The 17681-nt window shown below is 36.7% G+C and overlaps 1 protein-coding gene across 1 annotated transcript in view; it reads right to left on the bottom strand.

The window, feature by feature from the left end:
- Positions 1-424: 424 nt before the first annotated feature.
- Positions 425-17681, bottom strand: part of wnt2 (wingless-type MMTV integration site family member 2) — a 42950-nt gene continuing 25693 nt past the window's right edge. Inside the window, exon 5 of the mRNA XM_030136367.1 lies at positions 425-4516. Coding sequence (XP_029992227.1) covers positions 4311-4516 — 206 coding nt within the window. The 3' untranslated portion in view covers positions 425-4310. The remainder of the gene's footprint in view (positions 4517-17681) is intronic.

Genomic DNA, 17681 nt, shown 5'->3' with positions numbered 1-17681 from the left:
AAATGGCAGTTGAGTTTGATAGACATATCACCGTTCAATCATTTCAAGTGGGCACTTAAAATGATTGGATGGTGTTTTGTCAGTCCTGTCTGTTCCACAGGTGAATACATTTTTGTGTTAGAGCATTTAATTAAGTGGTTGAAGGGGATTTTAGGCAATAGAGTAAAAAATGCTCCAGGAAAACATCCCACACCCCACCTTTAACCAATCTAATCAGTGAAGGTACCAAGTACTAGCCAATTAGAGGCAGAGTAGGGCAGGTCATCCATTCACCATCCTAGGGAAAAACATTTGGCTCAGATACTACCAAATGTGTGCATTAGGAGGGTTTAGAAGTGGGTATACCCAATGCTGACTGAAAAATAAGGTATACTCTGTATACCTGAAACCCTGGCGTGGACTGAAGGCCGAGGGTTTTCAAGTGTGGTATACTCTGGACTACACCACTGGGTACAGATGTGTATGTATAATGAAAGCAAGTACGTATAAACCATAACCTTAGTATAAATGGAAATGCATTAACAAAAATTAAATTATGTGCATGGATGAAAGTGTGTGTGAGAGAAAGGAATAAAGTATGAATGTGTGCATGTATACTTAAGGGATTTAAAAACGCACCACTCAATTTTGAACTTAAAACAAGATAAGAATTTTTATTTACTTATTTATTACCAATTTTTCAATACTCTCACAGTGAATAAAGACAGTGTGCAGATTTTCAACACCAGAAGTTGCATCAAGCTTCACTGATTTTTTGCCCTTGCCGTAGGGTATTGTCATCAGTTCACTGTCCGTCCGTATGTGCAAAAACTTTGGCATGCACCAGTAGTTCTCAACCAGAGGGGGGCAACAGATAGTCAATGATAAGGAAACCCTGGTGTGGACTGAAGGCCGAAGGTTTTCAAGTGCGGGCACAGTCTTGAGTCTAAAAACAATAACTGTGGATAAGCAGTCGTATTATTATTATAATCCAGGTGAGTTCAAATGACCACTGCTGTATCAAACTGACACACCTCTATAAACAATTATGTTTATAGAGTGCTGCGTACTTTTAATACTCTTCAGCCAGAATAAACAGACAGACAGATGGACCAACAGATGACAAAACGATTACAATATCCCTCTGGCCAGAGTTGGCCAAGGGGTTAAAAAGCCTTGAAATCTTGCTTTAAAATGACCTCCACAAAAATTCATCATAGCACAGTGGTCCGACTTCGGCAGCGCTATGTAGCCAATGAAACGAGACCATCCTCACCTTGGTCGACCATGCGTCAGACCAGCATATCCACTGCCAGCATCTCTGGGTCAGATTCTGGACAGCCACAGCAGTGGAGACCACTGGAAATCATCTGCGCCAGGGCCCAGGGCCCAAAGATCCTAAACTGGTGCCATCTAAAGTTACTGATGGTGCTTATGTTGAATGTACAGTTTCTGTAATGCTCTAATTGTTTTTGTTCATATGAAAACATTTCCAATAAAAACGAATAAGGGACAAATAGTTTATTTTATTACATCTTAAATTGATCATGGAAACTTTACAAAAATTCTGGTGGTGCATTTTTAAATCCCTTGAGTGTACTATAAAGTATGTATTAAGGTGTGTGTGTTACTTCTGTTAAATACACCAACCAAGTATGAACTGAAGTATGTTTGCATGGATTAAAGTAAGGAGGTAAGTATATGAATGAAAGTTTGGAAGTATGTACTGTGTATGAAGTGAGTATGAATGTGAGTATTCAGTACATGTGTTTGTTTTAACCATAACCCTTAGCATGTATGAAAAGAACTATGTGTCATAGTCATTGATGAAAGTTTATATGAGAGGAAGTAATTATGAAGTGAATGTGTGTTTGCAAGTATGTACTACTGAAGTCTGAGTTTGAATGAGTGCAAGTATGCCTATGAGTACGCAAATATTAACCATAAGCATAGTGAGTATTCATAAAAGTATGTATACATGAATGAAAGCATGTTAACATGTACATATGATTAAAAGTAGGTATGAAAGTAAGCATGTTTGCGATTACGTTGAAACATGTTGAAATCCCTCAATGATAAAATATGGTTTGATATTGAGTAGGAGTGAAAATGTGTTTAATGATTGATTGAGTTCAAAACAACAAATGTAGCAAAGTGTAGTGTCAGCCTGGACAGTAGAACACAGAACATCTTCCACATTCACCTGGCACCCAGGTAGCAACTAAAACCCTGTGCTCTGATTGTCCAACAGCTGGAGGTGTTGATTGAGTCACATTTCCAGTCTGTGGAATGCTCCAGATTCCGCTCATATACATCTGATTTTAATTTACACAGCCACGTATTTATACAAAGCCCTGAACTCACATCTGTGTTGTGAAATCAGCCACTGGGTCCATGTGATCTCGGTTAAAATGCAGATATAATTCAGCGTCAGTGGTATTTTCCAGACAGCACTATACAAACACATTTTACACAAGAGTGAATAAATACAGAGAAGCTGAGCAGAGTTTTGAAAACATGGCGTTAGAATCACATTTCGTCTTCAAGGTGAGTTGTACAGATCATTTGTGTGCTGTTGGTCTGAAAATGCTCCATGTCACTTATTTAGGATGATTTTTATGCAACCATATTAAAACACTGGAGACAGAAGGTTGACAAGTAGAAAGTGAACTGTCTCATGAGATGTGGAGCTTTTTCAGTTTTTTCCTTCAACCGCAAAAATCTGGAATGACTATTTTTAGCATTTTAGGAGGATAATGCAGATTTGCTTGATATAGCAAAGAGAATATTTTCATTTGAAATAAATCATGTACAAATGAGTTTATCTTAAAGCTGTGTTGGAACAATTCACACTTAATACACACTGAAAACTCTTCTACATAAGTGCTCCAGGGAAAGTGAAATGTCGGCAAAATCAACAAAATGTAAAGTGTTTATTCACTGTTGCATATGTTTATGTTGAACATTTAATCTACAGTGATGCATCATATTCTATAAGATCATCATGTTCATGTTTTTAACTGTGTGATGATACATTTAACAGTGAATCCACAAGGAGGAAGATTTGACACTTAAGTTATATTCAGTTTCAGATGAAGCAGTAAAAAAAAATCTGGCAGAAAATCTTGATACTTAAGTATTATTGTCTCAAAGACATCAGAATATCATCTGAAAATGTGTTTACTGAAATGATTGAAGAAATGCACCTAATATGTTAAATACAGTGATGCATCATATTCGCATCATAATACAGCTACCGATATGAATACAATTTCATGCTGTTCATGTCATTAACTCAGAATGTTTCAGGCTCTAACTTTGCTTCTGAGATTGATAAAGATATTGATAAAAATATGTTCCACTAAATAAAGGAAGATAAAGGATGGCATTATGATCAGTAGATGTGGATTTCCATGAACACACTGAAATTTCACTTTGGTAAATGTTTATGGAAATGGAAAAATTCATAAACAGGATTTCACAAAAATATTTTCTGCTCACTGTTTTTAGTGGTTTTCCACAAATGCGGTTTTCCACAAATGCGGTTTGCGGTTTTCTGCGTCTTCCACACACGTGGCAAATCGATGATGAGGCTGAATTTTTCAGTTTAGTTGGAAAACAGAATGTTCTACATCTTCTGTTCTGTATAAATTACTCATTTCAAATGAGTTTATGGAAACGCACATTATTAAATTTTTTGTTGTGTTTTCAAGAGTTTGCAACAAATTTGCTTCACATTTTGGAGAAACATGAATATTGGAATTTCTGTTAGAGTTTCAGCCTAGATGGTTTTAAAGACTTTTTATTATCTTGAAAAGCAAAATATGAAATTCAGCCAATGAAGGATAACATGTAAAGATGTGGATTTCATTGGACAGGCCAGAGATGGAAAACTAAGCTGAGCTAACATTTCAAAAGGATGGAGTTTAGTAAAAGGTCATTATCTGCCTCTGAGATGTGGAGGACTTAAAGGAAGATGCAAAACAATTTAGTTTGATTCCACCACTGCTTAAGGTTGCTTTCTAAAGAGACCCTCCTCCGTTGTAGAAAAAAGCAGTTAAATATATCCTTTGCTCTTTTTAAGCTGCTCTATATCGAGATAAATAATGATATTTTCTTTCTGTTCTAATGAGATGGAGTCTGGCATGTCTGTGCTTTCATTTTTTTGTGATTTTTGATGACATTTCAGAAACATGATGGGATGCAGAGCTCAGCACAAAAACATGAAGAGGAAATGAAGCTTCTTTTCTAAAGTCACATACAACTGGACAGACAGACAGACAGCAGTTTGGTTTCCAGTACATGTGGCTGTGGTTTCCATGTGCATTTGGTCACGTCTGGCCTTTGCAGGTGTGCACATCAATCTGCTGGTGGCAGTCTCGGCAGTGCACAGCGCAGCACCAGTGGAACTTACACTCACACTTGGTTGTCCGACTGACCCTCGACGTGTCATAGCCTCGGCCACAGCACATCACCTCACAGCCGTCCACGCCGCGTGACGTACGGTTACAGATACGACCACCGGTTCCTATTGAACCTGAGGAGACACGCGGTCAGAGGTAAGAATGGTGAAGGGTTAAGGTCACCAAATCCATGAGTCTCCACACTGGCATTCATGAAGAAATGTCTGATTTAAGCTATTTTTGACAATGTTTTTTTTTTTTTGTTGTTTTTTTTAAAGTGTCTTAAGCATCTTATTTTAATCTTTAATTGTCTTAAGCAGATCACACAGTTTTAATATGAAGACTAAAACTAGCTGTGAAAAAAATAATTTAAATAATAAGTCTTTAAAAACTGTAAAGAGCAATGAACATGAGCTACAATCAGATGAAACGGACAGATCATCAGTGACAAATGATGCTTTAAAACTAACATTACAGAACATTTGTTAACAGTACATAATATTAAGCTTTAAACCTGGAATTAGTGAGTTTGAGAGAAAAAAAATTAGGAAGGAATTAATCAATGAAATGTACAGAAATTAACAGAAATATTAAGGAAAATGAGCAAAATCATCAAAATGAAAAAAAAAAAAAATCAATCACTGACATGGAAAAAAATATGAAAATAATTAAGAATGTGGCTGAAAATGAATTAAGATAAACAAAGCAACCAATGAAATGGACAAAAAAGAAAATAATTAACAAAACTGAAACAAAATGGCACCCAATAATAAAAGGGTTAAATTTTATGTTTAGAAAAGATTATTAAAATTAATGATTATTTACTTTGAGTTTTACACTCAAAGTAAATACACATTTTACACTTTTTCACTTTCTGTTTGTCAGCATCATTTTTTAAACGTTGACACTGGTCTATCAATGAATGATCAGCTTTTTCCTGCAAACTCTGAAGAAAATAATAAATTCACTATTGCTCGATGTTCGTAAACCAGATCCAGACGGTGGTGGCAGGAAGGATGATGTCACGGGTTCTGTCATCATATTTTTTCAGCTTTTAATCACAAGGTTTTCTTAGAAAACCTGAAAAAAAAACTTCAAAAAATTCTCCAAAAATAAAAACATTACTTCATCCATGCTTGTACCAACAACAAAACCTAAACAGAGATGGGAAAAACAAACACAATCAAAATAAAAGCTAATGAACATTTTAAAACTGTAATAACTCAGAAGCATGTAGATTAAATCACCAATAGTTTCATATATAAACACTGACAGGAGACAATAAACACAGACTTTTCACTTTAACTACATTTGTACGATTACTCTCACATCATAAGGTTCTGAATGCACAGTGTTTATAAAGAAGTATTTAAATGGTGTGCCTTCACTAAAGCTTCAGAAGATAAAACAATCGGCCACAGAAGAGAAAGTAATTCACAACATAAAAACAGTAGGAAATAAAAAAGACTTAGACTTTACACTGCACAGTAATAATAATATAATAATAATAATAATATCCATAAAATGCTGATTTAAAATGTCATTAAAGTGATAAAAATGCCTGAGTGGGTTTTACACGACTGATTCTGAAAACCTGATGCATTAAGGAAAGGATCTGAATACTCAGTGGACAGAAGAAGATGAACCAGTCAGAGATAAATATACAGATAGAAAGAAATGAAGCTGTGTGCCACGGGACATAACCTTGAAAAAAAATATCAATGGTCATCAGTAATCAGAGACAGATAGTGTTTTGATCTTGTTTAAGTTGTGTATTAAAGAGGTGAATCTCCATCCAGTCTGGCCATGTTGAAGCTGCAGTCTTCGGACTCTGACCAGAGACAGTTACAATGATGTCACCTCCATGACATTATATTTATGTATTTCCACAGTCTGATACTTCAACAGTTTTACTGACTTGCATAACTACCTTCTAAACTGACAATTATCATATGATAGAATAATTCACAGAGGAGAAAAAAATGGTTTGTCTCTTATCATTAACTGTGGAATATGGTCCCATTGGGCACAAATTCTCTCTATGGTTTGTTACTGTACTGGTGGATCTGAAGCAATTTCAGATAAACCTTTTTAAAATCCAGAAAGGAGCTGTCACACAATCCCACACCCTCAGCATTACAAAATGAACAAGCGATAACTGGTACTACTTCTGCTCCAGCAAAGAAATAACAAATGACATGACAGATGAATCCAACACATAACAGATAAATATTAGCCTATAACAAGTGCTGCTATGGGAACACAATGGCGACAGACATGCAGACTGTTATGATGTATTCCTCTGTAAAACCTGAGGCATAAAACCCATCACAACTGAGATGCAGCAGCTGAAGTCTAAACTGCACATTCAGATTTTATGACTGAACACATTTCTGATGCTGTGATCACCTCAAATTAGCTAAAACTTTGAGTATGAACGAACTCCTGCATTTATAATGAAATACTTGTGAAATATTTTCCCAGCAGCTGACATTCCTGCTGAAGCACCAGCCAGGTATCTGGAGCGTTATCTTCTCAGTAAAAACAAATATTCACCAATTTTGCTGAGATTTATTAATCTCCGTGTGGGGTTTTAGATTAACGCTTTGTATTTTATTTCAGTGTGCACAGTTTTTACTCGATTTCTGTCTTGATACCCAGTTGGACTCGTAAAATAGGATAAATTTAGATGCCATAAAGGTTTGGAGCATCATTAGCTGCTCCAGGAATGCAACTTGGCTCCACACTGGTGGTAAAGTGGCCAATCAGAGCAGGTCTGCTGGCTACCAGGAGCCAATAGCGGCACAGTGAGCGTCTGCCAGGACAGTGAAGATGAGACAAGAGGGAGGTGGGTAAGATGATGAGTGCTGGAGGACGACAAGGAGATGAGAGATCGATGATAGGAGCCGTCAGCCTGCACCGGCAGCCTTCATCAGCTGTTCATTTAACACGACACTAACACCACTATCTGCTCAGACGGCCGCTGTCCATGCCGGATCACTGATGGACCTCATCCAGCCCACACACACCCTCCACCACTGCAAACACCAACACAACTGCCAGAGTCAGTGGAGGGTCACTAATATAAGCTGTGAGATCACATGGAATCATTACAACACAGACAGAAAGCAGTGTCTATTAAACTGAAATCATCTGGTAGATTTACATTCACTGATCTAACAACTCAGTGACCAAAACAACCTGAACCTCTACAAGGAGCAACTATTAATCCACTAGGAATCATTTAACACACTCCAAATGACAACTTTCAGAACACATGATTCTACCATCCGAGGTTCATGGCAACTGCCTGAAAAAGTCAAAGAAACCACATGAATGACCTCAGGAAGTACTTCTTAATGCTCCTGGAACCAGTTAAATCCATTTAGAAACATAACCCAAAACCTGCCCAAAATTATCAAGTTTGCACAGTAATAGTTCTCTTACTCCACAAGTGTAGATTCATGAAAAAACAAAACAAATGTACTATGGGAGCCTTTGAGGACTCACAGTAAAAGTCTTACCTGGACCACTCCAGTTACATCAGGGAAAAACTTAAAACTCAATTGAAACTAATTTAAATACTTTTTAATGTATGTTTTTACGTATTTTTACAGTGCTCATTTTCAGCCTCTCGTGGCAGTTGTAAGGCAACAGATGTGGTTATTTTCAGCCCACATTAGCAAACATTTCTAAAGTGTTTAGGTAGTTCTAATAGTGTTTAACTGTGTGTATAACTTTACCCCCCATTGTGAGTCACACAGTCTTTCAAATGGTCACATGATTAGTGTCTGAATGTCCAGGTGGATGTGAGACAGAAGTAGTTCAGGGACATCCGTAAAACAGAATCACAAACACTTATGTGTACACATATGAGGCTTGGATATTAGTCTGAGATTTTTTTGTTTGTTTTACCAATGAATAAAGATCTGCCTAAAAATAAACATATATGTACGCCATATTTAGAGTACATCCTCCTCTTTTTCCCATGTGGAACTGAAGCCCTGAAGTGCTCCTAAACCTAGGAGATTTCCCAGACAACAGACTAGTTCTGCAGTCTGTGTTGTTGTATCGCTGTGGTGTTCTAATGTAGGATTTGGCTTCAAAATAACATTTCGAGGCAAAATCACTGCTTTCCTGTGAATCCAGTGTCTCTGAACAAAGTAATAAAACAACTTCAGTTTGACCCAATGCAAAAGTAAAATAAAACTATAATAAAAGACTATCATTAAGTAGGTATGATGACTCAAAAAGATTTTAATCAGGAAGTAATGATTTGGACTTTTTTTTTTTTTTCATTACAATTTTATCATGATTCTATTCACGTCTCAAAAAACCTGTTTAAAGAAACATTAGCATCAACACTGATTCCCCCACTGGACACCCTTTACTAGGTTTTGCCTTACAGGGTTTCAGTGTCTTCCCTAATTTTGTGGGAGACTCAGGCTTACAGAGGGCAGTGACATTTTTCAATAAAAATATACAAACTCACAAAATGTACAACAATTGCATTTGTTTTCTAAACATTAAAACCAGCAGAAACAGCTTGGAGCTGTTTCTTTATAACTTTTGTTTTCTAAACCTTTAAAGATTTAGAAAAAGAAAAAAAAAACAGGAAGCAGCTGTTTCTACTGATTTTCATGTTTTGCAAGATAACATTTGTCCATTGGAGTTTGGTGGCTTCAGTGTGAAGACAAAGGGCACACACTAACATCTGAAAGCAGTGAAGATAATATAAATATAGTGCAAACATAAACTGATACTGATTCTTCTTATTTGTTAAAAGGCTGAACATGTCCCAGCATCTCAGAGCTCATATTTTCATGATTCTGAAACCTAACCCTTTTTGAAATTGTGGCGGGTTAGTAATATTTTTACGTGGTGTGACAAACTCAAATGTGCAAGTTGTTAACTTAAATTTAAGTTGTTGAGTTGTTAATTTTTTTTTTTTAATTTTTTTTAATGTTAAAAGTGATCTAATTCAACAAGCAATGGGATGTGGATAATGATTTATCATGTCCACTGTAAGGTAAATTAAAGTCACTCTCCAGCTGATTTTCCTTCATATCTTTTGAACTTCTTGCAGGAGTGAATGTGAAATAGGTCTTGAACTGAATCCATACGTGTTAAACTACTGAAACCTGCAAAAAAAACTCCTTAAACACTTGAGTGATTAAAAGCTGCTGTGCACATCCACTGTGTTTTCTTGTGTGGATCTGAAATGCAACCGGTGTGTTAAAGCTGCTACAGATGTTCCAGGTGTGAACATCTGTAGCTGCAGTTCAGTATTGGACACTGAACTGCAAGTGTTACTGAAGAACATGTGTGCACATTCTGTATAAATAACGCTTTATAAAAAATGATCAACCAGCTAAAGAGCACCATCTCCAACATTGTTTTGGAATTCATTGGTGTTTACATTCTGCTCAGCTCTGTGCACTCACCGGCTCTGAACTATTCTCTCACCAGGTAATATGTCTGGGCACGACCCTAAGCCCCACCCCCATTTGGCAGAGCGCCCGCCCGTCATCTTCGGTATGCTGCGTTTCTAGGGGTGACATCACAGCCAGAGTCTTCCTCAAGCCGCAGACCTCCTTCTCTGTGCATCTGCTTATTGAATTAAGATGAGGGGGCGCCGAGAGATGAGTTTAGCACCTGAGTCTCAGTGGGGCCGGGAGAAATTGATTTCACACTTAAAAGAGGCGCTGAGGGGCCGTCTCGCTGTCTCCAAGGACCCCAAGCGCTCACTATGAGTGTTTCAGGGTGATTGAGGGCGAGTTTGCATGTCTTTGAGGGTTTTCTCAGTGTGTGTGGATTGCTCTACTTGTGTCTTTAAAAGGAGAATTCTGTCTTGACATACTTCAACATGCAGACTGAGAACATGTTTCCTCTCCTCTGACTGTCTGCAGCAGAGCGACAAGAAACCACCTCCAAAAAACTAATAACCGTTCCTTTAAGTATCTGACATGTTTAACTTTCTACTCCTCACTATGTCAAACAGGCTGGGTACTTTAGTTTGGGTGCCATCTATTATTTTTAATCTGTTGTTTGTGTACCTTAAGACCAGTTTTAACTTAATTGGAAAAAATAACAATTTCACAGAATTCCATCAGTGAATATAACACACAAACAAGCAAATCACAACAAAAACTAGGTAAAACGTATTCACAACATGAAAATGATGAGAAAGAAGTGATCAGATCAATATGACAAACTTTAAAGACACAAAAAGAGAAAAATAGGACCAATGGCCCTATGGCTCACCAGCATGTTCTATTAAGATCAACAACAACTTATATGTTAATATGTTACAGTGGTCTTGATGCAGGAGATCAATCTCCCAATAGAAGTGGGTGGTGCTTTCACTGGAGGAGAACTCAACAAATTAAATTACAGTCCATATGATGATTTCCTATCAGTGCTCAATAGCACCTATAATGATATCTTTAGCCATTTCCATGTTATAAGTAATCAAAATATGGCCCATTATAAGTTAAGGGAAATTTGTAATAATTCAAAGATTTGTAAAATAAATAAATAAATAAATAAAAATAAATAAATAAATAAAAAATCTAAATTCCTCAAAACTGTGATCAAACCTTGCAGACATTGTCCCAAAGAAGCTACATACAAACTTTGAAATGAATCTGACCAGTAGTTTTGTCAGAGAAGATGTTTGAAGAAATTGCTAACCAAGATGCCGGACAAAGCGCCTTCACAATAGCTATCCTATCTATCGGCTGGTAAGCTACAAACAACACAACATCTAAAAAACAAAGACAACATTAAAGAAGAAAAAAAGACAAAAACAATATAAAATCTGCAAAAAGATGAGTCACATAAAAGACACAACAAGGACGACATTAAAAAAAACACAAAAACAAAAAATATTAAAGACAATGTTAAAGATGGAACAAAATGAACCTTGAATTAGAGATTAAAAAACATATAAGGAAAATTAAAGTTAGATAAAATTGATGGGAAGAGCCAATAGTAAATGAGACTAGAACATGGACAAAATGCATCCTTATATTTCAGTTCTGGTGCTGATGTTGAAAACTGATTTACACATTGGAGTGAACTTATTCTTAGATTTGATCTGAAGGTTGAATGGATTAATCTAACAATTACATTAACATGACGTGAGATTCAGTTCAATAGAAAAGTGGACTTAAAATTTGTTTTCTACTTCAAGGATGTTTGAGATCCTGGACTTGTTCACTTGTTCAGCTTCCAGCTAATATTAAAGAGGCCGACACAGTCACTACATTTAAGATCAGACAGAAAACATTCCTCTTTGAAAAAGCTTATGTATGGTCAGGCTAGTTAAAAACAGACGGAACCCCACAACTCAGTCTAAGCTGCCCCAGGAGCAATAATGCTGGGGGAAGTACAGTGCACTGAGTTCTATCACCTGTTTCTAGAACTACGTACCATTTTTGTCTGTACTTATAATTTCCAATATAGAGTTTACTTAGTCTGTTCATCACTATTCACCTGGTGTCCCTTTTCCCCACTCCCCTCTGGAGGAGTGGCTACTGTTTCAGACGTAGCCACCTGGGGCCCAATGACGATGGGCTCTGAGGTGACTCATCTGCGTGCTGTCTTACCCAGGACCTCCTCCCCCACCCTCACCTGTCTGGATGGACCTCCTCACCCTCACCGGTCTCATCTGACTAGATGGACACCCTCATCTGCCCACCCAACTGCATCTTTACAGACAGGAACTACACCCGCAAATGGACGTCTATCAGTCCTGGTGTATCTATAGCCTGTCCGTCCATGGGAGTGGATCTCTCCTTCACTGTGGTTCTCTCCGCAAGGTTTCTCTTTTCCTACTGGGTTCTTGGAGTTTTTCCTTGCCGAGAAGGAGGGTCTAAGGACGAGGGAAGCCCAGGACATTAATCCATTTCCTTCATCTACTCTTTATTTGACTGTTGTTTGTTTTCATATCCAACTAATTCTGTAAAGCCCTGTGAGGCAACCTTGTTGTGATATAGGGCTCTACTAATAAAACTGAATTGAATTTAACTTCATCAGGACTAATTTCTTCTGCCACTGCCTGGATCTGAACCAGTACTAGAGTAAAGCTGGTCTTTGTATTCCAGTCCCAGAGGAGTCTAGTTCTCCTAAGAGGCCCCTGGTTCCTCATCTGACTGTCACTTCTGCATGCTTACATGTACACAGCACATAAAGCCTTCACGTCTGATGTGAAGCATCTACCAGTTTCCAAACTGGGGCCCCAAAACGTATAGAGGTCCATTTGTGAGGAGGAGCTGGGAGCAGGATTTCTACAGGTTTCAACAGGTTACATTTAGTATTTTTAACACCTTTATGAACGCAATGTAAGACCATCAAGTCTACACTAGCAAGAAAAGGAGTATCAAGGAAAATTAGAGTTCCAGAATGACTTGTAAACTCAATTATTATAGATATAGATAGAAGCTGTTTGCACCAACGTGTTTTTCGATATTAGTCAGATTTGTTGAAACTGACAAATCACAAACATTTGTGAATCTGGGATTATGGATCACGAAGGAGAAACATTCAACATTTACCAGTTTAAACACTTCAGATTTGAGGAGAGACTCCTTTTCTTTGTCATGTAGTCCTAAGCAAAAAAATATTTAGTGTATATTTAGGTTTTAAACTTTTTCCCTGTTACCTGTATTTTTAAGTGATAAAATGATTAATCAATAAAATTCCTGCTTCACAGATAAATCACTAATCTGGCTGCTCTAGTGCATGGAGTTGAGTCAAAAGACAACGTGTAAAGCCAAGCCTGTTTCCTCAGATATGAAACAATATCAAAGTGGAGATTTTGTGAAAACCTGGGAGGAGCTTTAACAGACTCCAAAGTCATAAACCAGAACCTAGAGGACCCGGGATAGTGTCTTAGAACTTGTACTGTCTGAGCTGTCCCAGGTTCAATCATCGACAACATCCAACATGCAACATCCAACATGTCTTCATAGAGTGAAGACAACTGGTTTTCAGACGTCCTAGGTTCTCTTTGACTTCTAGCATTTTCCCTTGAGTATGAGGTAGTGACATCTGGAGCCACTACCTCATACAAAAAAGTTTTTCCTTTTCCAATAAAAAATACACATAATTTAGTGTCATATTAGACTATTTATTTATAGATTGTTTATAGACTATTTATGATTTCGTATGTGGTAGTAAAATGTGGAAAATCAACCACATCAGAAAAAAACAAAACAAAACTTTTTAAGAGCGCTTGTGAAAACAAGCGCTCTTAAAAAGTTGTTTTTTTTTTCCAGCTCATTAGATCTGGAAAAGTCATTTTAGTGTTTCTGTTCTGAACATTAACTTTAAATGAACTTTAGGTGGTATGAAAAAAATAAGGGATACTCTGAAGTCTAAAACCAATCATAAGGAGAGGACAAATTTATTTCATAATAACTGATCATAATAATAATAATAATAAAATACAACAATAATCAGTGTTGCAAAGGATCCAGTTGCTGCTTTTGATTGTATGATGAAGAAGGTACAAGTACATCATAGACTCATTTCAACAGCATCATGAAGGCAGGAGTTTATGAAAAAAGTCAGGATTTTTTAATATAAAGACATTTTCTGAATATAGTTAGGATTTTGTGAGTAAATTTAGAACTTATAGATGAAAGTCAAGACTGGAATAATGTCAGGATTCTCCATAAAAGGTCAGGATTTACAGAAGAAAGTAAAGATTTTTGTAAAAGAAAAGTCAGGATTCTTGGAATACAGATAGATTTTGTCTTTATTCTCTGACCTTCTCTCTTCTAATCTTCTCCTATCTCTATTTACGCCCCAGCAAATACATGTTACTGACTTGACTTCTTCCCCAGAGTCTCTGTGTTTTGTCACCTCACAGGTTTTCCCTGGATCATCTCTAGATCTGCTGCTGTGGTCCTGCTTCTCTCCTGCCTTCATTGTTACCACTCATTATCCATATAGTTGTGATAGTGTTTATTATATAGTTACATAAATGGTAAAGGTCTCTATTATTTGTACCAACAGCTGCAGCAGTGGTACATCCACTTTTAGTACTTGTATTTGGAGTAGTAGTATTAACAGTTATGGACATTTGTTTTAGTTATTGGTAAGTATACCAACAACAGCTGTTTTAGTTTTAGTTTTTATTATCCTACCGGCCGATAAGCCATAAGCTATTGTCGTCATGCAGCGTCTGGTGTCGTAGTCTGTCGTAGTCTGTCGTCCATTACAAAACTTTCAATCATCTTCTTCTCCGAAACTACAATTCCGATTGACTTCAAACTTGGTATACAGCTTCTTTATGATGATGTCAACAAAAATTAGTGAAATTATTTGGATTCGGATCTGATTCTGGATTTGGTGCGACTTTGAAAAACTTCCCCATTATAACAGATAGGAAGTGGATTGATGCAATAACTCAGTAAATTTAAATGATATCATGTTGACATTTCTACAGTCCAGCCCTGATGGCCAAAACATAATGGCCACATGCTGATCAGGATCTTCTTTTGGATCTGGGAACTTACGGAAAATTTAACATGGGCTCTTATAGGGAAAAAAATTCAATCATCTTCTTCTCCGAAACTACAGTTCTGATTGACTTCAAACTTGGTATACAGCTTCTTTATGATGATGTCAACACAAGGTATTGAAATTATTTCCATCCGGATCTGATTCTGGATTTGGTGCGACTTTGAAAATTTTCCCTATTATAAGAGATAGGAAGTGGATTGATCCAATAAATCAGTAAGTATCAATGATATCAAGTTGGAATTTGAATTTTTTACAGATCTGATTGGAATATGACCAAAACATGGGCTATTTCTGTAATATAATAAATGCACATAACTGGGTGATAATAAATAGCATCTGGATACATTTCCCAAAGCTTCTAATTTGGCCGGTAAGCTACAGGGCCATTGGTCTAATTTTTAACAGTTGTAGTGCAGTTTGCTGTACATCCTTGTGTCTCCCCCTGTTTACCCCCTTCTCCAATCTCTCTCTTGCTCTAACCCCAACTGGTCAAGGCAGACCACCATCCTCCAAGAGCCGGGATCTGCTTGAGGTTTCTGCCTGTTAAAATGAAGTTTTTCCTCGCCACTGTAACCAAGTGTTTGCTCCTGGAGGATTCTGTTGGGTTTCTGTAAATTGGCTTCAGAGTCTGGTTTAGACCAGCTCTAAATGTAAAGTGTCATGAGATACCTTTTGTTACAATGTGACACTATATAAATACAATTTATTTGATTGATTGATTGATTGATTGATTGATTGATTTTTGCAATGAAGTCCAGGTTTTTGGAATTAAGTCAGGATTTTCTGAATGAAGTTGGGACAAAAATAAATTCAGGATTTATGGGATCAAGTAAATATTTTTGTAATAAAAAAGCCTTTCAGTTTACTGATCAAATAAATAAGAAGAGTAACAAATCATATATTAAAAAGAAACTGACAAAATAAGCTCAAGTGAAAACTGTGCACAAGTAGTTCTGGAAATACCTGGATGCTTTTGGTTTAAAAACTATTTAGTTGTCAAACAACTGCCAACCTCTTTGGCTGACAGATTAATTTCAGTAGTCCTGAAATATTGCAGCTCTGATCAGACCATTTGGCAACATTCTCTTAAATTTCTCTTATTTTTTGTTAAGAGAAAAAGTAAGAGGAATGAACTACAGTAGATACACCAAATGTTCTTACTGTCCAGATCTGCTCTTACTCAAATGTGATAAATGTGCAAAGGATATGGCTGTGGCCGATTAGCATTTGTGACATCTACTAAACACCATAAAAGGGCAGGTATGCAAACTTCTGACTATGAATCAGCAATTCCAGAGATGCCACCAAAAATGGGCAGGAAGACAAAGAAGAACTTTAGTAGCAGTGAAATAAAAACACTTTTACATCAACTCAAACAAAGGAAACATGTCATCTTTCAGAGTCAGTACAAGCATTGACTGCCTATATGCTCAGAATTTAAAACAAAATGTGCGCACACTTGAAAATAAATAAATAAAAACCCTTGCCTGACTTATCAGGCGCACTACTGCCACCCAGTGGTCTGACATATCAGTACATGCCAAAGTTTTTGGACAGACAGACGGACGACCAACTGACAATACCCTGTGGCCAGTGTGGCCGAGGGTAAAAATTTTATGTTTTTACTGCAAGACAGAGGGCCTTTTCTTTTCTAAGAAAATCTTAAAGGACTTATTGGACCATCCTTTTTACCCCACCGCCCGAAGGGGTGGTTTGTCTGGTTTGTTTCTTTGTTTGTTTCTTTACACTCTAGCAGCGAAACTGTTGGTTGAATTCATACCAGATTGAGTTTATAGATTGCTAGTGACCCAGAATAGATCATTACATTTTAGGAGCAGTAGGCCAAAGTTCAAATTTTTTATGAATTTTTAAAATCTTTTTTTTTTTTTTTTTCCCCATTTACTTATAATGGCTGAAATTTCAAATGTCTTTAGCAGCAAAACTATTGGTTGAACCAAATTGGGTTTATAGATTGCCAGTGACCCAGAATAGAAGTGATTACATTTTGGGAAAAGTAGGTCAAAGTTCAAATTTTTTTATGAAATTATTATTTATTATATATTTTTATTATTATTATTATTATTAATCTTTTTTCTTCTCCTATTTATTTATAATGGCTGGAATTTCACATCTCTAAAAACATCAGTTTTATTTCAATTTACTTCAAACTTGGCACACATCTGGAGGCAAATGATATGCTGACATCAGCACACGCATAGACATGATGACATCAGCTGGATTGATGCCAAAATAAGCTACAATACGTGCAAGCGGTGGGGTTTGTTGTGCCTGGCACCACTTATTTTACAACTTTTTTTTTTTTTTTAATGAGAAAAAGCAATCTGAGGGATAATGTGTTTGAGTGAAAAATTTTTATTTCCACTGTGCCCCAAAGATGTCCTTTTGTTTAATTATTACCTCGCCCCTGAAGGGAAGACACAGGGTATTATACCAAATTGGGTTTATAGATTGCCAGTGACCCAGAATAGATGTCATTACATTTTGGGAAATGTAGGTTAAATTTACATTTTTTTTTAATTATTTTTTTTTTTATCTTTTTTTCCCATTTACTTATAATGGCCAAAATCTATCTATGCTATCTATGTCTATGCTGACATCTGCACACGCATAGACATGATGACATCAGCTGGATCAATGCCAAAACAAACTACAATACATGCAAAGAGCTGGATTTGTTGTGCCTGGCACCACTTGTTCATTTTTGTTTTTATTATTTCTGATACAGAGGTGTCCAATCAGACACAT

This window comes from Sphaeramia orbicularis, chromosome 6, assembly GCF_902148855.1.
Source record: "Sphaeramia orbicularis chromosome 6, fSphaOr1.1, whole genome shotgun sequence".
Classification (NCBI taxonomy): Eukaryota; Metazoa; Chordata; class Actinopteri; order Kurtiformes; family Apogonidae; genus Sphaeramia; species Sphaeramia orbicularis.
This window is presented reverse-complemented; position numbering and strand designations above follow the sequence as displayed.